The 22424-nt window shown below is 42.7% G+C and overlaps 4 protein-coding genes across 7 annotated transcripts; all 4 read left to right on the forward strand.

The window, feature by feature from the left end:
* Nucleotides 1-491: 491 nt before the first annotated feature.
* On the forward strand, nucleotides 492-2542 carry hoxb6b (homeobox B6b). Its single transcript, XM_086064091.1, has 2 exons — nucleotides 492-977; nucleotides 1964-2542. Exons 1-2 carry the CDS (start codon nucleotides 527-529, stop codon nucleotides 2224-2226), a joined length of 714 nt encoding a protein of 237 aa, XP_085920217.1. The 5' UTR covers nucleotides 492-526; the 3' UTR covers nucleotides 2227-2542.
* Nucleotides 2543-3015: 473 nt separating this feature from the next.
* Nucleotides 3016-4175, forward strand: hoxb5b (homeobox B5b). Of its 4 annotated transcripts, none has more exons than XM_086064087.1 (3): nucleotides 3016-3312; nucleotides 3349-3715; nucleotides 3802-4175. In XM_086064087.1, the coding sequence occupies exons 1-3, from the start codon at nucleotides 3082-3084 to the stop codon at nucleotides 4047-4049; spliced, it is 846 nt and encodes a 281-aa protein (XP_085920213.1). In that variant the 5' UTR covers nucleotides 3016-3081; the 3' UTR covers nucleotides 4050-4175. The 4 variants fall into 4 exon arrangements, with proteins under 4 accessions (XP_085920213.1, XP_085920214.1, XP_085920215.1 ...); XM_086064088.1 differs by having other exon boundaries at nucleotides 3355-3715; XM_086064089.1 differs by having other exon boundaries at nucleotides 3358-3715.
* Nucleotides 4176-11164: 6989 nt separating this feature from the next.
* Nucleotides 11165-12561, forward strand: LOC147156758 (homeobox protein Hox-A3a-like). Its single transcript, XM_086064666.1, has 2 exons — nucleotides 11165-11369; nucleotides 12029-12561. The coding sequence occupies exons 1-2, from the start codon at nucleotides 11165-11167 to the stop codon at nucleotides 12559-12561; spliced, it is 738 nt and encodes a 245-aa protein (XP_085920792.1).
* A 2047-nt stretch (nucleotides 12562-14608) lies between these two features.
* On the forward strand, nucleotides 14609-20621 carry LOC147156759 (homeobox protein Hox-B1b-like). Its single transcript, XM_086065181.1, has 5 exons — nucleotides 14609-15083; nucleotides 15198-15517; nucleotides 18465-18575; nucleotides 20316-20398; nucleotides 20465-20621. Exons 1-5 carry the CDS (start codon nucleotides 14609-14611, stop codon nucleotides 20619-20621), a joined length of 1146 nt encoding a protein of 381 aa, XP_085921307.1.
* The last annotated feature ends 1803 nt before the right edge of the window (nucleotides 20622-22424 follow it).

Below are 22424 nucleotides of genomic sequence, written 5' to 3' on the forward strand. Positions count from 1 at the left end.
TTAAGGAAGAAACGGATGCTCATTGAAGCAAATGTTGTCCTCCAATCTGGCCTCATTGATCAGAAGGAAAGAAAAACATCAAAACAATCATGTTGTCGCTAATGGTGTCATCGATCGACGTGACGTGATTGGGATGATTTGGCGCGCTGAGTGATTGTTGATGCTGATGATTTGGGACGGAATTCGGGAGTTGGCTTCGCGATGACGACGAGACTCGCGCCAACGACGTCGTGTTTCCCTCCCTGCATTCACGCACTTGATTCGGAGGCACCCGGGACCCGGTGCGCGCAACAAGAGCCCCCCCAACGGGCGCAGCCGTGCACGCGCGGTCGCCGGTGATTGGCCAGAGGTGGATCAGATGGTACGTTTCCCCTCTTGTGTTCAGTGGCACCTCACAACCCCCCCCCCCCCCCCCCCTTCCTCCTCTCAGCAAAAGGCAAATCTCCGATAAAGTAATGGCAAAAGCACTTGGACTATAAAAGACAACAAATCATTTTCCTCCGGAGTGCGCCCCGTTGTCCACCCAATGAGTTCCTATTTTGTCAACTCAACTTTCCCCGTGTCTCTGCCGGGAGGACAGGACTCTCTCCTGGGCCAGATCCCCCTCTACACGTCGGGATACAGCGACCCGCTGAGGCACTACTCCGGCGCGGCCGCCTATGGAGGCGCCGCCGCCGTGCAGGACAAGGTCTACCCGGCCTCTTACTACCAGCAGACGGCCATCTACGGGCGGGCCGCCGGCGGGGCTCCGTGCGACTTCACCCCGGCGGCGGGGTTCTATAAGGACGCCGAGGGCTCGTGCGCCTTCTCCGGCCGGGAAGAGGCGACTGCGCCGCCGTCGCTCTTTGGCGCTCAGGAGCACGCACAGCGCAAAGGCGAGTGCGTGGTGGGGGAGCAGGGCGCGGGCATGAGCGTGGACGACAAGTCCTCCGCGCTCATCTACCCGTGGATGCAGAGGATGAACGCCTGCTCGGTCGGTGAGTGCACGGCGGCCGCGCACACGCACACGCTCCTCGTATACGCGCGTCTTTTTGGTTTGTTTGCGTCGCCTTTGCGCATGCATGCGCGCAACACGCACACGCACTGCGGCCTGCGAGAGGCAAACAAACCGTTGTCGTGACTACAAGACTAAAAGTAAGGGGGGGGGGGGGTGAAGTAGTAAAAGTAACTGGAAACCTGAACGCGTAAAAACACTTGAAATTTGAACAATTACGCCCATCAACAGACATAGAATGTATGACGTCATTTTTTTTTTTACATGCATGCAAAATCTTCTATTCTTTTAAAAAGGGAGACATAGAATGTGAGTTGCACTGAACTATGGTGTGTGTTTATAAAATCGACGCAGCATCACCAGGCATGCGCACTAACACACATTTGCCTGCATGTTGCAAATACACGTAGAAATGTTTAGATTTTATATAATTTTGCCGAAGCACATTTTATGTTACTATTTGTGAGATTATTATATTGTTCTTAATATTTTATTCGGCATGCCTGTTTTTTTTTATTTATCGGGTAGAGTATAACAGTAAATTTCCCTTGTGGATTAATAAAGTAAAACTGCTGCAAATATAGCCCAATTTGGGTTAATTTGAATCCAATAATTTTACTATAGGGTTATTTTTAACCCACTATATTGGGTATACCTTTTTTTTTAGCCTTTGTTATGCTATCTATCTATCTATCTATCTATCTATCTATCTATCTATCTATCTATCTATCTATCTATCTATCTATCTATCTATCTATCTATCTATCTATCTATCTATCTATCTAAAATTTGAAATCTATCTATTCATTCAAAATTGTAAATTAATAAAATCCAACGCGCGTCAATGTAAATCTTGTTTTCTATTCGGCATTACAAAAACAGAAAAGCGTTACCTTATCGTGCGTGCGTGTGTGTGTGCGGGTGTGTGTGCGTGTGTGCGCGCGTGCGTGTGCGTGTGTCCGCATGCAGGCCCGTTCGGCACCAGCGGTCGCAGGGGCCGCCAGACGTACACCCGCTACCAGACGCTGGAGCTGGAGAAGGAGTTCCACTTCAACCGCTACCTGACGCGCAGGCGCCGGATAGAGATCTCGCACGCGCTGTGCCTGACCGAGAGACAGATCAAAATCTGGTTCCAGAACCGCAGGATGAAGTGGAAGAAGGAGAACAAGCTGCTCAACCCGCCAAAGACGCCCGAGGAGGAGGAGGAGGAGCAGGCGGAGAAGAAGAGTTAAAAAAAAAAGAAGAAAAGAAAAGGGGGACACTACGTGTACAAAATATGCTGTAGATATTATTCATGTGTGGCGTGCTATCTTCTAGAGCTGCTTTTAGATTTCTCTGTGTGCTCTGTATTGATTTAGGGACTATGCAAACATGTACAGACATTTGTAGCGCTTTATGGACCATGTCGTTCCTCGTATGTACGTCGTGTTGTAGGCCTCTGCGTCTTGTGCGTGCACGTGTTGTACTTGTTCTTCCAGCTTGTACATAAAATGTCAGCATTATTATTATGATGTCATTATTTATTGCTGTAACGTGTTTGATGCAATATTTTGTTCAGGAAAATTGTACATAGAAAATAAAAGGACTTTTGATGTAAACGGAAAGCTTGCTTGGTGTTTTTTAAATTATAAATCTTAAATATGACACTATGAAAACAAGAGTGAGGGCAAAAACAATCGAGGTATGGGCTCAAAAGCGTCAAATCCGGATGACGGATGACTCCCGAGGCCCCGTGGCAAGCCGCGAGGCCGCTTCCCCATATGGCCGCGAGATGGCGCCCTCGCCCCGCGCGGCCGTTGCAGGGCGCGCGGCGGGGAGGCACCATTGACTGGAGCCTAACGACCATTATTTCGTCATCATTTGTAAGCGGCGGGCATGAATTACCTCTTGAAGTCATCAGTGAGGATTTACGACTGGTCAACAAAGGCACGTGATTCCCGAGCGCGCTCCCATATTTGGCGGCATACCTGGCAAAGTACAGTAGGGCTTCATTGCTTATAATTCATGATTGCGTCCATAAATCGTGCAAGCACACAAGGATTATAGCGACAAAGATCTACAAATCGAGGCTTTAAAAAAGCAAGCAAATGAGCTCGTACTTTGTAAACTCGTTCTCAGGGCGCTACCCAAATGGCTCCGACTATCAGTTACTAAATTATGGGACTAACGGCGCAGTGAGCGGCTCCTTCAGAGACCCTGGCACCATGCACTCCGGGTCCTTCGGCTACAACTACAATGGCATGGACCTAACCGTGAACCGAGCCAACAGCGGCGGTGGCGGCGGAGGGGGCGGCGGCGGCGGTCACTTCCCGGCGGCGGTGCAGCAGCAGCAGCAGCAACAGCAACAGCAGCAGCAGCAGCAGCGGGAGGACACGCGGGGCTTCGGCTACCGCCAGTCGCCCAATTGCTCGCTCTCGTCCCCGGAATCGGTCCAGCCCGCGCCGCCGTCGTGCGCCACCGCCGGCCGGGACCCGCGGGAGGTGAAGAGCCCCTCCCCGGCGTGCGACCGGAGCGCGGCCAACAAAAGCGGCGGATTCACTGACATCGACGACCCTGCCGCCGCCGCCGCCACCACCACCGACACCGAGGATCGCGGTTCCGGCTCGGGCTCCGCTCAACGAGCGCAGGAGCCCAGCCTCGCCACCTCGTCCGCCCCCGCCGCCAACGAGTGCCACGCGCCGCAGATCTTCCCCTGGATGAGGAAGCTGCACATCAGCCACGGTAAATGACCTAAATAATAACCTCGCAGGTGTTCTCTCGAGTTTAAAAAAAAAACAAAACAAAAAACTCTTTGCGCATTCTCGCAGATATGACCGGACCGGACGGCAAGCGGGCCCGGACCGCGTACACCCGCTACCAGACGCTGGAGCTGGAGAAGGAGTTCCACTTCAACCGCTACCTGACGCGGCGGAGGCGGATAGAGATCGCACACGCGCTTTGTCTTTCCGAGAGACAGATCAAAATCTGGTTCCAGAACCGCAGGATGAAGTGGAAGAAGGACAATAAGCTGAAGAGCATGAGCCTGGTGACGGGCGCCAGCGCCTTCCACAACTGAGCCGACCCCGCCGAACCACCTCCTCTGCCCGGCCAACCTCTGCTGCCGCTGCTATGGAGGTGAAAGCGTTCTAATAATAATAATAATGATGATGATGATAACAATAATAAAACAGAAGAAAAAAATACTTGTAACGCTCTGAAGCGCAGCACCTTGCAGCATGCTATTGTGATATAGAAGACAAAAAAAGTATCCTGTGGTTCTTTTTAGTGGTAGCGTGATAGGTGTCATGTCATATTGATGTAAATATTAATATTTGTCTTTCTCTCTTGGACGTGAGCTCTTTCTCAAAAAAAAAAGTCGTCATAATAAGAAAAAATAAAGCTGCTGCCATTTGAATGTAAACATGGGCCCATTGAGAAGGCTCGGATTGTTTAGGTTGTCGCAATGTGTGTGTGTGTGTGTGTGCGTGCGTGTGTGCGTGCGCGCGTGTGTGTATGATGTCAACTTTGTTTTCTTCTCGCCAACAAGCTTTTTGTATGTGAACTCATAGCGCTTGGAAATAAAAGTTTCTCTCTCACGCCTGACTTTTCCAACACTTTTTTTTTCTCCCGCCCCTTGTTCTCGAAAATATCAAAAAATCAAAGTTACTTACCTCGTGGTGCAAAAGACGCCTGCAGCGCGTGTTTCTATCGTCCCCAAAAGAGACCCCGAGATTGTCTTATAAGCGAGTACAAGTAAAAAATCCCTCTTTGCAAAGATTGTAAAGGCCCTATATGACATACAACAGTCGCCGGAAAGTCACGTGAGCTCCATAAAGTTGCTTTTATGGTTTTGGGGAGTAGACAATGTTCAATATAATTCACGCGGGCTTGAATGAGAGTGACGGCTTAACGGCGTGCAGGGGACCGAGCGCGCACGGACGCTCATATATGTGGACTCCCAATGTTTCAATAAAAGTATCGAGAGGGCCTGCGTTTTTATTGCCTTTTAATCGCATCTAATTCCATTTCATGTTATACATCCTTGCTTGCGTGCGCATTTTACGTATGAAAGCTAAATAGCAATTATTTGACTTTTTAGTAGACTGATACTCCTTTTAAAAAAAAAAATGTTTTTTTTCTGCAATGTGATTTCCCCCCCCCCCCTGAGTGTAGAACTTGAGCAAGGTTATGCAGTGATTGATGCCCACCAAGCGAGTCACCGGGCGGCCAAAGGTGCTGCAAGGGCCGCGTTGTGAAAGACACGAGGCCTGTTTTCGTATTTCTCATTTTAAGATATAGAAAAGTTAAAAACAGAAGCATTTTGCACATTTTCATAACTATATTAAGTGGCAATTTGGCCATCCCCGTAACGACTATTGCATATTGATAGGGCTAATGTGGAGCCGGATGTCATGCATTATTCATGACGACGGGATCATCCGGGGGTCAGGAGACGAAATGGAGGCTGACATGTTTTGCACTGTCACGTATATTTGGGCAATCACTTCCAATATTAACTGACAACGAAATTCATATCAACCCTATATAAACAGAATAAAAATGTGCAAAATAACTTTATCCCTCTCATCCAACTATTTTTTTAAGAACGCTGAGAAGTATCTAATCATTTGACCATCTCAATGCAATACAAAAAAAATAATCTAATCTTATCAAAGAGCCTCGATTGATTAATTCACACTTTTTTCATTATAGACGAGGAAACAAGTGAAATATGTGATTGGTGTTTGTTAATTGGTCAGAAACAACAGGCAAGATGAGGTGCAATGAGGCCTTGCTGCCAGCAGAGGGCGCCTCAGACCGGCATGGAGGATGATGGATGTTTTTTTTCTTTTCTTTTTTCTTTTTTGGGCTGCTCCGGGTTCTTATCTTCGCCAGCAAAAGGGGGAGGAAAGGTGGTCTGGGGGTCATGTAGGTTAGAGAAGCCGAGGCTTTCTTTTGTATTCACATTTGGATTGTTTTCTCATCATTAAGACTAAAAACTTGTTGGGTCAAAAATAATCCGATTATGGGTCAGAAAGTGACTCAGAATGGTTGTTTTTTTTGACTCACTTGCTTCTAGAGTAAACACACTTGGAGTGTTTGACATGTTTTTGGAGATAATGACCCAGTAGAAACACACTTTACGTATATTTAAATAGTCCTCTTCAGTGACAAAAGTAGGCTTCTTTGGATTCCTGTTTTGAAAAACAGACATTTTCTAAACATTGTGTGCCATAATGATAAATCATGAGCATACTATTTTTAAAATGCAAAATAGCAATTCAAAATTACAATAATTGAAAAATTGGACCAATTAGGAAAGAAACACGGTTTAAATTCAGATATCTAAAATGTGTATTGTGAGTTGAAAAACAAAAGAACACATTCACATACTGTAAATACTGTACAATTTAGAACTTTTAAAATTAAGATTAGTAAGAATTTATAGGCAGAAATGATAGGCTAAACCTGACAAGTAAATAAGATAAGATAGGATACACCTTTATTTATCCCACAGTGGAGAAATTCACAGCGTTACCAGCAGCAATACACATTATCACACATCATATATAAATATGTATCCCAAAAAAATACATTGATTATAACATGTCAGTATAAGGAAGAATTTTTAAAAAAGCACCAAAAAACTTCCCCCAAGACGTCATTGACCTTCAGTCAGGAAAATGATGACTCCAAACCATATTCCCACTTGGCACAAATTCTGGATTTGATTCAATAATTTGACCTTGGCATGTCTTGTTGGCTATGTTTCCCTCTTTAAACTTCTTCGCGTGAATCCCAAACACTGAATCAATTGATATTTCTTTTGAATGTATTTCAAGCATTTACAAGTCTATTCATAAAGATAATTTCGCTTTTATATGTTTGGGTTTGGCACATTGCAAATGTCCCATATCACAGAGCGTTGCAATCAACTGGGAAGCATCATCAGCGTGGAATCACAGATTTTAGAATTGCCTGAAAGTACACTCACAGCAAACATTTTCACAACATGCTCCCTGAAGGAGGTAATTACATCGAATCAACTATTCATGAAAATGTGTATTAAATAGAAGTTAAGTTTGCTTTGCATTCAATCCTGTCTGGTTTGCACAAGTAGTTCTTGTAAGCATGCATCTGACGACATGAATACGATTCAAATGAACGTGTTTATGATAAACGGTGATAAAAATTCAGTTTTTAACTTTTTGAAATGACTGTACTGTGCAGTAATGTAATTTGCTTGGTGCGCTGTCCCTTTAAGACGAGACTGATACTCAGAGGGGTGCTAAGCTAACAGCTAGCTAGCTGAGCCACATTTTCACAAGAGTAAAATATTGTGTCAAATATGTTTTATTTGATTCAAATAATCATTAATAAAGATTCAAGGTACTATTCCAACATCACATCTTAAGTATTTGTGGACTTGTTGCTTTTTAGATATTTCGAATATCAAAAAGTAGCATACACGATGTAGCTCGGTGGTTCTCAATGAGTGGTACAGGCTCCCTCTAGTGGTACGTGAAATAATTACTGAAGCATACTGCAGCGTTAAACTTTTTTTTCTTTTTAATCCTTAATGTTGACGTAATGACGTTCATTGTTAATCTTTATGAACGGTTTAATTTTCAAATCGTTAGGTAATTTTCATAAGTTTCCTATACGACTGTAAAGTGCAGTTCAAACTCAGTGCGGTTTTCAAGAATATGAAACTTTTGATGCTTGGGCCTTGTTATATGCCACTGTTGGCCATTATGGCACTTTGACGTGAAAAGTTTGAGAAGTAGGCCTAATATAATCATATGGCGACATTTTTGTTATAGTACATTTGAACTTTTCCGAGATGCGTGCACTTGATTGGCTCTCCTGGATGGCAGCTTGCCTCCCGAGTGTTCCATGAGTGCAGAAGATGGCGTGTGTAAAAGTTGCCTTGAATGAGGCCATTGTTCTCCGCATCATTTGTCACCTCCTCCATTCACGTCTGCACTCCACACGAGCAGTTGGAGTGTGCAGGGGACACTAATAACCAGCCCGGACTGCCTCTGCACTGTATGGATTACGTGCGTGCATGTGTTTTGCAATAGTTTGCGAGGCAATGAGATCAACAAAATAATAGAAGCATAGCTATTCAAAACATTTGCATTTTGATTTTTGTAATGGTGGAATTGATTAATTCAGCTATTGTATTGGATGTTATTGTACTGTAAAAACAACAACAACACAACTTGCATGGGGGAGGGGTAATACAGTAATTTAAATTACAACACCTTTCAATTGCATTTATGGCAACAATGTTACACTCAGAAACAACTTAATTTTAATTATATAAAAACTACAGTTTTATTGTGCTATATAAAAAAAAATTCCTTTGCTGCAGGAGAAATCCATATAGAGCCTTTCTGGGAAAACATAACGAAAACTGTACTTTTCTATGCTATCATTTTCATAACGTTATTTATTTTTTTCCATACATCACAAATGTCACTTATGAGTGTGTTCTCAAATGAGATGGCCTGAGAGCAATAAATCTAATCACGTGACTCCTGGAAGTGCTTGGGGGGGGGGGGGGGCGCCTGTTCATTATGTGACGTCATACGAAAGCGTTTTGTGTTCACTGCCATTGGAATGCAAATCTATCGCTTTGTTTGTTGTTGTTTTTACATGACAATTTGATTATTATTGGTCACACCTCAGAGATGAAAGAGACTCGTTGGTGTCAATTAGTTAAAAATTACCTCGACCGGCCAATCACATCCATCGACAAGCACAGCGTGAAGACGAGATCAAAAGTGCTCCAAATCGATGATTACGTCACTAAAGTGCGTCCACGCCTCCTTTCATCTTCCATCTGTGTATGTCAGGAAGTGTTATCATTATTTTTATTATTATTATTGGACAGATATGGTTCACGCGCAAATGGAGCAGAGTTATGAGGTCAACGCTAAATATCACGACAATATAAAAATATAACGATTTCGAGAGCAATGAGGAGGACCCAGTGCAGGTTATCCTTATCTAAAGCCACTTAAATAGCAAAAGAGTCCATCTCGATGGCTCTGGGTGCTGTTTAATTTCCACAAAGAGGCCATTGGGCGTTCATAACAATAAGAAAAAAAAGCCCCGTCTTATCATTGTTATCACGGGGTACATTAGCGCGCTCGCATTCGTGATGGCCACAAACGTTTTGTCTCTCCTTCTTCGCTTCTCGTCATACATGCACGCGCAACACTCACGCGCAGACCGACATAGCGGCAGGGTGCTTGTGTGATGAGGCTGCACAAACACTGTCCACTCCGTCTGCATGCACACAAACATCCACAAATGCTGCATTCAGACTCGGCCGGCGGGATTATTTCATGGGTTTTATCTTAAAAAAAAAAAAAAAAAAAAATCATAAGAGAAGTGTAAACGGTGAGGAGGAGGAGAGGCGTCGTTGTTTTGTGCGCGCGCGCGCACGCGGGGATGAATGGAGCTTTCCGAGGTAAGGCGGCCGCATGCAGACGCGCTGATGTGTCTTTATGATTTACGAGCCTGACTCGAGGCTGCTCGGTTCAAGCAGAGTTCATAAAGCTGCATGCCTCCACACTTCTTCTTCTCCTCTTTTGCTGCTGCCTCACCTCATTAAGAAGACACCGGCGATGCATGCAAACATGTTGACATTTTTTTCCACGTTAAACAAAAGCTGCCGCGCACAATGGAGTCTTGCTGGAGGTTATCATCTCGATAATTATAGCACATTATTATTATTCTGTTAAAATGCTATTGGTAATATTTTAAAGGTACATTATAGAAATTATGGCTAAATGATTTGATGTTCTTGATTTTTTTTTTTGTATCGTCAAGCGTTTTTGAGACTATAAGAACGGTTTGCATTAAAGATCCACTTGAAATGATTATTACATTTATTTCCCAGAGACAAAGCACATTGATAAACATTGCTGTAAATGCGCCAAAGGGCGATTGTATGTTTTATTAAAATAAAAAAGTAATTCTTCCAACAAAAACTGAAAATAACCATAATATCTTATTTAACCTTTGTAAAATATTAGAACAATAACAAAAAGAAAACGGTATATTGAAAAATAACATTTGCCTTTTACAAAATAAGCCTGTATTATTGCAAATGTGATGTTTAAATTGTATTCCAGTGGGTCACATAAAAAATAAACATCTAAGAATATTTTAGATATTTTAAAACGAGCATGCTACAAAGAAAGCACACACTCTCAAAACTGCCGGGTTGAAAATAACCAAGTTTAGTGTTAAACCCAATTCGATTTGGAAACCTATCTCTTTTTTTTTGTAATGTATTTATTTATTTATTTTTGTATTTACTTATTTATTTACTTATGTATTAATCGAGTAGGCTTGGAGTAAGTACAATGCTAAATGAATAAATGCATTGAAATTAAAATAAAATTAATAATTGGGTTATGTTTGGAGTATCTTTTTTTCCGGACAAAAATTCTTATTTCCATGCATTAACGAAAGAATTCTCTTGCCTTGCTGACAGAGTTTTTGTCTGGGAAAAAAATAAGCTCCAAACTTAGTTTAAAAAAATAGACAAGATGAACGCCCATATATTGGGTTATCTTTAAAGGTTATAAACCAAATTAGAGTTGGACGGTTGTTTTTCACCCATATTGTGTTATTAAAAAAAAAGTGATTAGACTTGGAATAAGTACAATTTTAAATAACCCCAATGGGTTGTTGTAATCCTTATTGGGTTATTTTTAAACCCAATTAGGGTTGGAAAAAATATTTTTTTGATAACCCGAACAGATTTTTAAAACCCATGTTGGGTTATGTTTTTAACCCAATTAGGTTCGGAAAAAGTAAAATTTTAAACAACCCATATTGTTGTTGTTGTTGTTTTTAAACCTATATTGAGAGCCTGTTGTTTTTGTTGTTGTTACAACAACCCAAATAACTTTATTTTTTAAACCACATTGGGTTATTTTTAACGGTCAGTTTTAAGGTTGTAAATGCAAACTTGTGTCCCAGCCTGTATTAATATTGTGCAGCTTGGTTTCAGGCTATTCATGTCAACACGCTATTGAGTTGATAAGATGGATCATTCGGTCTCCTCCCTGATTCTGCCTTCTTTCAGGCTCTCTGCAAAGCTGCCATGTGACAGTTTGGCTGCCGGAGCCGCGTCACAAGGTCAAAGGGCCTCGCCGTTTGCGTGTCATGGAGAGCAGCCAGCAGCAAAGACGGAAGCACAAGCAGCAGCAGCAGCAGCACGAGCACGAGCACGAGCAGCAGAGCTTCTTGCTGCGTGGTGCGTTTGAGTGCAGCAAGCAGTCAGAGCAAAAGTTTGGTGCGAGTAAAAGCATTTTCCCCTGGATGAAAGAGTCCAGACAGGCCAAGCACAAACTCGACACGAGACTTACAGGTTGGTAACGTCACAGTTTTGTTATTAAAATCGAGAACATTCGCAGCAAACTTTTCAACTGGAACTGTTTTAGGACGAAAAAGGGACATGAACAATATAAAAAAAAATTTTTTTTAACGTCATTGTCGTACACATGCAGTGTAACATGATCAATCCATGCAATAGTTTAGTACAAGTCAAATAATAAACAAACAAAATCACCACTAAGATCAATCAATACAAAATATACAGCAGTATTAAGTCTAATACAATAAGAATCATAATGTAAACAAAAAAACTATAACAGGCGACATGAAAAATAAATACATTCATATACATGAAAAATATATCAAAATATAGTACACCACTTCAGTAAAGTCAACTCAACTTTATTTAGAGCACTTCATACAAAAAAAGGGCTGTACATCAAAATCAGACATATAAAAACAAAGACAGTTAAAAAATAAATGAATAACATAAAAACAGCCAACACAATAAAACACTAAAACAATCCCGAGTCTCAAGCTGAGTCGAAGAATAAAAATTTGTTTTAAGACGAGTTTTTCCAACAATAAACAACAAGAATAACAAAGCCATAAACGCATCTTGGGGAGGGAAAAAATGTGTGATATAGCCTAATTGTAACTAATGGTCTTGTTTGCACTGTTTTGGTCTGCCAGACTGCGTCACCGGCACCGCCACCGACTCTCCGAGCTCCAGCACGCCGGCCTGCAAGCGCACTCGCACGGCGTACACCAGCTCGCAGCTGGTGGAGCTGGAGAAGGAGTTCCACTTCAGCCGCTATCTGTGCAGGCCGCGCCGGCTGGAGATGGCCGGCCTGCTCAACCTGCAAGAGCGCCAGATCAAGATCTGGTTCCAGAACCGCCGCATGAAGCAGAAGAAGGACGAGAGGCTGCTTCATGCCTCCGCCTCGCCTCCTTCACCCGGCTCGTCCCCGTCGGCCCCGGGCAGTCCCACGCTGTCCAGCCTGGGCTACGTGCACTTGGGCGGGGACTACCAGCAGACCTCGATTCGGCCCCAGGACCCGCAGCAGTGGTCCGAGTATCCCCAGAGCACGACGTCTGATGCGCGCCTATACGGCACTGCGCACGCGCAAAACTCAAACGAGGATTTTCATTCATCTTATTTGTCCCCGAACTCGTACATCCCTCACGACAGAATCATGTGCGCTCCTAAACTCACGCATCTGTAATTGTACGTCCATATACATGCATGCACTTTTTATATTATTGTAGCAGCATTAGACTTTTGTTCTTCTAATGGAGCACTCTAAAAAACAGTTGGGTCAGAAAAATAACTTGAGTTAAGAATGCGACCGACCCAACTTTTTGACTTACTTAACCCAAAAAGCTGAGTCAAACTATAATAATCCATAAAGCAACCCAATTTTTGAGTTGTTTATGGACTATTCATTTGACCCAAATTTTCGAGTTAATTGAATAACCCAATTGGTCAATAGGCCAACTTTTGATTTATTTAACCCAAAAAAATGGGTCAAATTAAATTAATAACCCACAAAACAACCCCAAAATTTGGGTTGATTTGTGGGTTATTTATTTGACCATACTTTTTGGGTTAGTTGAATAGCCCAATTGAATGTAGTCAAAAATGAACCCAACTTTTTGAAGTAAATAACTCAAAAAGTAATAACCCACAAAGTTGTTTTGTGACTTGTTCATTTGACCCAATTTCTTGGGTTAATTGAATAGCCCAAATGAATTTAGTCAAAAATGAACCAACCAAATTAAATTAATTACCCACAAAGCAACCCAACCAAAAAAGGTTATTTTGTGGGTTATTCATTCTGCACCTTTTTGACCCAATTTGTGCTATATATCTTGAACCCAATAGTTTTTAGAGTGAGAGGCGTAAAACTGATTTTTGTAAGTTGTTCCTCTCAGAGGGCCACAACATTGACACTCATCACATCAAGAATTCAAGGAAAACTCCCTGCTCGCAATATCTGAAGTTCTTGAAAGGAACATCATTTGCAATTTCGCTTCAAATTTCAGCAATAAATAGATGCATGATTGACATTAGTGGACCACAAAATAATTTGGTGGGGCTTAAATTTGACACGTGTGATCTAATGCATGCTTAAAATATGATAAAAGAATAGCCCACTCTAGTGGTAAGGGAAAGAATCACCAGTTCAGTTGTATTTAACTTTTTAGTGGTGCTACACCCGTGTGGGGATCTGTGTAGCCCCAATTAAGGCCATCCAGAATTTTATTGGATATTCCATAATATTAATTAATTCATTTTTCAGCCCCACCACATATTGGTCAAGCCCTCCTTTAAGAAAAAAAATATATATGCAGCATTGCTCGGTAAAATGCATTTAATTTGTGATTTATTTTGGTACAATTTGTATTTAAATCACGCATAGTAGATTGATTTTAATTGAGTCATTAAGTGTAATTTATGAAGCACTGTGTCAATGTTCAAAGTGCATAATGTTACATGATCAAATAAAATAGGAACAAAACCCTTGGAACTACTACGCTACTATCACATGTTGAACATGATGATTGTAAAGTGAAACTTTTTTTAGTGCATTTATTTACTCTAATGTAACCCCCACATTCTCAGTTAATTCCAAGGCCCTAAAAATAGGTCATCCTGTGATAAGAATACATTTGACACGCAAGAAGAGTGTCATTGTTCTATTGAGGGTCACAGAAGCAGGAGCACATGATGGATCGCTATTCGCTTTTCTGGCACAGTCAGTCCAAAAAAAAAAGGAAGGCTCGACAACGCAACTCTCAACCATGCAACCATGCACGTAAAATTCTTAAACACTAAAACACGTCAAATGTTGCATTTCTTCGACAGCTTTATGGCAGCGAAGGCCGCGTTTAAAGACGTGATTTTGATCGGTTGTTCGAATTTCGAATTAGGCCTGCAAAACATTTTTTTTTCTCCAAATCATGCACATTGGAGAGCTCATGAAGAGTTTAAGAGGGGCAATTATTTGTCATTTGTGCTGCGCGGTGTTTGTGTTCTTATCAGATGGATGAGCGCGTTTGATTGAAGCGTTTGTCATGCAAATGCGAGCCGCTTGATGGACGAGCGCCACAGACGTGACAGAGCGGCCGGCGGGCCGCTCCATTGGCCGGCCGCGGGTCACGTGGCGTGTCAGGAAGGTGATATGAGGGGTGGAGGGCTCTTTTTACAGCTTTGACATACTACCTCTGGGGTGAGGGCGATTAATGACTCGTCTGGTGTGAGCGTCCACAATGAATTCCTACCTCGACTACCCGCTTTGTAACCGCGGGCCGAACCTTTTCCACAACCACGGATACGCGACGCCCAACGCGGATAGTTACGGGCAGGAGGGTCGCTTGGTCCATCAGAACCACCAGAACTTTCCCTTGCAACACGTCAACATGGACCTGCAGTACGCGCCACCGCCGCCGCCGCCAGGAAACTCGTTGTACGGGTCCCCTGCGGAGTACGGACATCACCAGTACGGCCTGGCCCCCGAGCAGGATCGGGGCTACATGCACGCGCAGGTCAACATGCCGCCTTACACCGGGGACAGCGGCTGCAGCGTCCCCGGAGCACAGTACGTCCAGTACGACGGCGCGGAGCACAGGCAACCGGAGTATCCTCCAGAAAATGTTTACACGGCCCACAAGGACGCAGATCACGCGGAGGAAAGTTCTAAAACTTTCGACTGGATGAAAGTGAAGCGAAATCCTCCCAAAACAGGTGAGCTGCTCCACGCGAAGCGATGCGTAAAAAAGTTGACCGCAAACTAACACCTCGTCCACTTTTCATTCATTCCAAAAAGTTTCATCATTCCATCCATCTCTTCTCCCTCAGCGGTTCTGTCCGAGTTCGGCGTCCCGGGCCAGCACAACGTGATCCGCACCAACTTCACCACCAAGCAGCTGACCGAGCTGGAGAAGGAGTTCCACTTCAACAAGTACCTGACGCGGGCCCGGCGGGTGGAGGTGGCCGCCAGCCTGGAGCTCAACGAGACGCAGGTGAAGATCTGGTTCCAGAACCGGCGCATGAAGCAGAAGAAGCGCGACAAGCTGGGCGGAGGCGGCGGCGGCGGAGGCGGTGGGCCTGCGGAGAAGCTCTCCGGGCCTGATACACCCCCAGCACCGCCGCCCCCCCCCTTGCAAGGCCAGGCCCGAGTGAACTAAAAATACTTGCATTCCAAAATGCGTGGACTTGTGGAATTTCAGGGTATATACAACTGCTAAATGTGCTTTTTTTGTTACCTGCTTTTAAAAACAAAAAAAGTTGTGTGTGTTTTTATGTCCAAACTGAGCTGCTCAGTGTCACTGTTTGCACTATTTATTTGACAGGGTATATTTTACAACAATTGTCCAGAGGTTTTAGACAAATAAAGTTTATCAATTTAAAATGCAACATTGACATTCCTGTTCTTGGGAAAAGTGTGGTGGTCTATATTTATTCTCCTCTTGCATAATGTGACAAGAGGAATCTTTCACAACACACGGGGTGGTTCCTGGTGACCTATTCACCTCCAAATACCTCCGGGGGCTCTAAACATGACAACAAACTGCAGGGTGCATGCAGGTCTCCATTTTTGTTACCCAAATCCTGCTGGATGCTGCTGACAGCCAAACGGATTGGTGTCACTCACAGTCATGTTTAGGTTCGAATTCGTAAGATGATGTTGACTGACTTAAAATTGAACATCAACAGGCCAACGAACTTTTTATGTGCTATGTATTTTCCAGTCGAAAGTAAATTAATTAATTAAGAAAGGGTTATGAAAGGGTTGAGTAAACAATGATTTAGTATGTTTAACTATTGTCATAATGAATGACCCTATTTAAAACGTGTACATTTATGCATTGTATAGATATCTAAACATCTCAGATTCCAACCTTTTTTTTTTTTTGCATTTGACCTATATTGCAGTGGTGTTCAAACTATGGCCTAGGGGCCGTTTATAACCCGCCATCCATTTTGAAGTGGCCCGCGGCATATACTCCAAATGACATTTGCTACTAATAAATTTGCGTAGTTTTTCTATGCAAAATTTCTCTTCAATTTTTCAAGTAAAAAATGTTTTCCACCGCTTTCTGCTCTGTCAGGGTTCAAACTGTGAACATATCATATGAACAAATCCAAAGTAACTGCTTTTAAAATGGTCATGTTACAACAGATTTGTCCTGTTTTGGTTTGTGTTGAATGTGGAGATTTGAGGGATTTGTTTGCTGATCAGCCACCCCAGAATCTTGTAAAAAAAATTTTTTTAAAATGTGCTGTATTGGATATACTGTATCTGATACGGCAGCAAAGATGAGTTATGTAAACATTGGTTAGGGTCACTTTGTCATATTGAAAGATAGATCTCATGGACATGAGTCAGTAATAGCTAATAGCATCCCCATAAAATGACTTATTTATGTTAAGAAATATTAGAGGAGTCATTAAACTGAACACCAAATGAGCTTAGAGTGACACAAAATAAATAAAGTAAAACACACAACTACTAGCAGAAACAAAAAAAAAAAGGGACGTCAAAAGGTTAAAACTATTTACAAATGCAGCTAGGCATGCTGGGAAAGTCCTTCTTCTTCATGTCAATTTCAAATGCTGTTGACAAATAGATAGCATTACTGCTCCATGCTGGAAATGTGGAGCATAGTGAATTATTTATGTCAACCTAATGGAGCGCAATTTCATAAATTTTATCTAAATGAATTCCTAGCCTGCAAATACTTACAAAATAAGCTATATGTCATGATTCCTTTTTCTGAGTGGCCATGGATTATTTTTGTTTAGGGACCCTATCTCAGAGCTCATTTGGGCTTCTGCCGGACCTGAGCGCCTGGTCGGGTCTGATGTCGAAAGAAGGGCAGGGTGTTTCAATATTTGCACTGGGTGTTGGGTTTGTGCACAAACACCCACACGCTCATACTGGCCCAGCAGCACCGGCCTGTCGGTGGCCTTCTTTACTAACGCCCGAGGTTCACGCAGAGTTCAGCTGCAAATGAATGCAGAGTCAATCTGTCAGGACACCAGGGTGGCTGCAGGCCCTCTCGCGCTTCACAGCTTTAGCATTTGAGGGATCTCTCATCAAAGTTCCACATAAACAGGGAAATTAGTGACCAAGGGAAATATAACAGCTGGATTTAATTATATTTAAGGTGGAAATGAGGGCAATTGGAGGTAAAAGGACACCACGTTAAAAATACGTGTAGGGTTTTAGTCTTTTTCCCCCCCAAAAAAAAGAGTTTTGATTGTTTCCTCCTTAGCCTATAGAAAACACAAATGACAATGGCATTATTTAAACAAGTATTCATTTTTGTTTTGTTTCCCCTTCTGAGATTTGTTGTATTTTTAAAAGGGCTGAACAATTTTGAAAAATAATGTAATCTAGATTTTTTTAGCGATTATGATTTATATGTGATTATTTAAAAATATATAAAAAATCCATTCACTATTCACTTATTGACATTAGCCACCGAATGACCGAATCATCTCGAATAAGTTAAAGCCATGTTCACTTATCTCATTCACACGTATCGGAACGTAGACTACAGTGGCGTGTTGACACTCAACATACGGAAATGTTTAACTTTTTAGTTTAAAATAACTTATTTTAACCTTCAGGATCCCACGCTGTACCCTAGCCATTGACAGAACAAAGCATGTTTTTTCTCTTTGGTCTCATTTTAAATCCATCGATGTTGCTACTAGCCTCATCCTAGCAAGCGCTAAGCTAGCTCGTCTCTCAAGTTTGGCATTCAAGTTAGCTCTAACTCTTCAGTTTGTTGCTAGCTAGCACAGCGTTAGCCAGTTAACAGTGTAGCGTTAGCCGGCCAAATATTCCCATACACTACTTCTACTACTACTACAGAAAGACACTGCAAAAATAATTTAAGTTTTAATAATTCATTGTTAGTTTATAAGCTGTTTCAGCTGAGTCACAAGTCCAAGTTCTGTGGCGGTGGGTGATAAGGGCTGAGGGGGTACCATCAATACGGGTCACGGTGGCACATTTGACAAGAAGGAAGTGGCCGGCGCTGAAGACAAGTGTGGGATTTCATTCCGGAGGTGTGATCCCTGCCATCTCTGTGGGTAATACCTCAACGCTCCCAGCGGGCTCTCCATCCTGGAGGTGTCAGAGTCGGTGCTGGGGCCGACGCTTCCGAGACAGATGTTCACCACTGGAAGGGGGAGGAAGAAGTCGGAAGACTTCCGCTGGACGATGTAGGATGAGGTGAGGAGAACCTGCGCTGAAGCAAACATTAGAAGCCTGTTTTAAGGATATGGTAATTGAAGGCTAAACGAGGCTGCCATTTTGAAAAACAAAACAAAACATCTGTGATTCATTTCATTTGGTCAGTAGCCTTTATTTTTTTAATCTAAATAAGTATATTTTATTTATTTACTTATATAGTGTCTAGATAACTTCAGTACGTCTGTTAGCTTAATGCTAACATATACTGAAAAGCTCATGGAAATTTGCATAGATGTTACTATAATTTATGGTTGTCAAAATGAGTGCGTTAAATTTGAGTTAATTTAAAGTGCCTTTAATGTTACTAATTTTTTTTAACGCACGATTAATGACAACACATGAGTAATTGCAACACAGCAGACACGTCCAGGTCAAAAATGAGCAGTAATGCATTTAATAATAATGCATATATTTGTGGACAATGAGGTCATGTTGCATTTTACAATTTTAAAAATGAGCATAATTTCACAAGTTACTTCATGTTAAAGAAGTTACTTCATGTAAAGAAAATGCACTGAGCCGTCACCAATGTCAATTATGACCTCAACACAAATCAATTTCACACTCGTTTTTTTATAGTACAGTACATCTTTTTAATTTTAACTCAATTTGATTAATTATAATACGATATTGATACTGTATCAATGACTAAAAGATGCAGCCATATTTCTATTAGTTTAACATTTTTTCCCACTTTTATGTTAACAAAAGTATGAAAACTTAGAAAAAATATGTGATTGTACATTTGGAACAGATACAACATTTGCGATAATTGTGAGTTAACTATTTAAGTCATGCGATTAATTACGATAGAAAATAAATAAATTGCCAGACAGCCCTACTATAATTATAAACCTTCAAACTAGGCATGTTTGATACCATTTTTTCAGACTGATACCAATACTCGTAGTATTGCGTCTTCACCAAAACCGAGTACTGGTTTTGATACATACAATTTAATTTAACACAACGACAAAAAACAGTTTTGCAGATGATGATTTGCCGATTTGTGTCAAACTGCCGCAGTGTAGCCGAGGAGGACTTACTCGATGTCAGATTTTTTTTCTGCCTTAAGTATTGATGGCTGATGCCTTCAAATGAGACCCGATACTGCATTGGCTATCTGACACATCTGCAGATGACCGCCCCCGCCGTGAGCTGACTTTAAGGTCAAGCCAGTGCTGTTTGTACCCCATGCTGCTGGCAGTTGTTGCCGGCTCTTTTACAAGTCTATTGCCAGGCTCACTTCCTTGGGTTTCTACCAGTTCCTCTGTCGCACGTCACCCGGCAGGGACCCCCAGCTTCAAAGGGCTAGCCGGGTTCGATATTCATGGGAGGGTCGAGGGGGGGGGGGGGGGGAAGTTCTCATCTCACAGATGTCTCAGAAAGGCTCGTGTTTTTAGGCAAATCTGGTCACAGGTGAGCATATATGCTGCATTGTTTATATGTGCCCAGTCTAAACATTTAATTATATTTAGAATCAATTGGAGATTTGTTTTTATTGCACATAAAAAAGGCATTCCTAGATTTGTGAAGTATACGTTACAAAAGCCAAGCAGTAAATGACAGAAAAACAAATTGACATGACTACATGGTGAAAACTGTGCCGCGAAGGAAAGCCGCCTCGTTATGACCAACACGCTCTCTTCTTCCTTTGTTGTGGAACTGAAGCTCCATTTAACTCGCGACCCTCCCCCCATCCGTGTCAGGCTCTTAATGGATGTGCAAGCCCGAAGGCCCGGCCTCTCGGATCCCCCCAGCGGCCGCATCCTTTCTCCGCCCCGTCAGTGCGGTAACTGGGAGAGACAGGTGACTTGGCCATGGTTAACGTCTTAATACTCGCTGGGATTGCCTCCAGGATCCGAGCGGCGGGCCCTAATAGTTTTCCTCCTGTCGGGCCGGCAAGAAAAACAAGAGTAGCAAAGGAGGCGGCGCAGCCGAGCGGCACCATGGAGTACAGAGAAACGGAGATTATTGTGTGGGATATGGTGGAGAACCACCTGCAATATCCGTGAATATCCGCTGAATAGAGATCATAATAAACAACATCTAAACTAATTGATGCGCATAAAGACATGGTCGCTTTAGAGTGCCTCATTGTTGGCCACAAGTGCATGCGGATAGTCAAGAGGGGAGATAAATATATATATTTTTAATTTTTCTAAATTTACGGCTGGCGACCAGTTCAGGATGTACCCCGCTTACTGCCGGAAGACAGCTGGGATAGGCTCCAGCACCCCCGCAACCCTTGAGAGGAATAAGCGGTCATGAAAATGGATGGATGGATGAATGGATAAAAATGTCCGGCATGACAGCCGTCATTTGGAAAAGCCAAGCCATATCATAAAGAAGTCAGCTAGCTTAATGCTAAAAATGCAAAACGTGATAGCCAGGCTAACAGAAATGATCCATCCCAGGGGGTGGCCATTTTGCAGGGATGGGAAAAAATACTGACATTCTCTACTTGAGTAAAAGTACAATTACTTGTGTATAAAACAACTTTGGTAAAAATAAAAGCACTCACTCAAAAATTACTCAAGTAAAAGTACAAAAGTACAGGCTCTGAAATGTACTTAATTAGTAAAAGTAAAAAGTATTTTTACCGCATGTTTCCTCCTATGTCAATTTTAAAGATTTTAGCTAATAGAGCAAAAATGGGTATACATCGGCCAATTGACTCGCTGACTTGCTATGAAATTCTAATTATTCTCTGTTGTGGCATTACCCTCATATTTACAGGTTGTTGTAATCCAGCCAATTGCACGTCATGTGATCACGTTTCGTAGAGCCAATCACAAGATGGTGATGAACGGGACCATGCAAAACGCTTCATATGATTGGCGGAACCAGGATACATTGACGGGTGATTTTTCTTCTAGGTCAAGTATTTGAAGTAGCGACCCTGTTTTGAAAATGTATCAAGTGAAAAGTACAGATACTCATGTTAAAATGTAATGGATAAAAGTAAAAAGTAGTCTAAAAAATAAATACTCAGGAAAGTACAAAGTACTGAAAAACACTACTCAAGTAAAGTAAGAAAGTATTTGTACTTTGTTACTTCCCATCTCTGCCATTTTGACATAAAAACATAAAAAACAATCACTTAAAATATGGAGGGGTGCGAAAGATGAACCGCCACTGTAACGCTGAGGCGTGAGCGTCACGTGCGGCGTCAAGATGCAGGAGGATGCTCCTCGTGTGGACACTCGTGGAAATTGGAGCGGCTCCTTCCAGAACTCAATCAGTGTCACGTCACATGGTTCAAAGCGGCCAATTCGCCGGTGCCAGCAGGTTGAGAAATGCAAGGTGACAGTTCATTTTACCGCTGACAGTGTGTCGGTCTCACTCGCTGGTTCCCCAGTCAATTCCCAGCGAGGAGTGAAGGTTGCTGGAGACAGACAGCATCACCCCCCCACCCCCCCCATCCCGCTCGTTCTCCAACACTCCCCCATTCTCTCTCCTTCTTCCTCAACGCCGTTCCCTCATCGACCTCGCTCTGCTTTGTATTCCAATTAAGTAGACGGGGAGGGAGGCGGCAGGATCACAGACACGTTCTCCTGGCGTCCTTCCAGTATCTCAATCCCACTTGTATCAATAGCGTTGGCTCACTTGTTTCAGCGTGATAATTCATGGATTCTTCTGGAGCGACCGCCCCCAGGGACAACGTCTTGGCCGTGAAAAATAGGCCGCTCTCATGCATGCATACATCACGTGTAATGGAGGTATGTCATCTCTCAGTGAGCGAGCTGCAATCGCTATGCTTAGCGGACACTTCAAATAATGCTGGATTAATATTTGCACATGGCTCATATATTCTA

Source organism: Leptonotus elevatus, chromosome 20 (genome assembly GCF_054856555.1).
Source record: "Leptonotus elevatus isolate MCC_2025b chromosome 20, RoL_Lele_1.0, whole genome shotgun sequence".
Taxonomy (NCBI): Eukaryota; Metazoa; Chordata; class Actinopteri; order Syngnathiformes; family Syngnathidae; genus Leptonotus; species Leptonotus elevatus.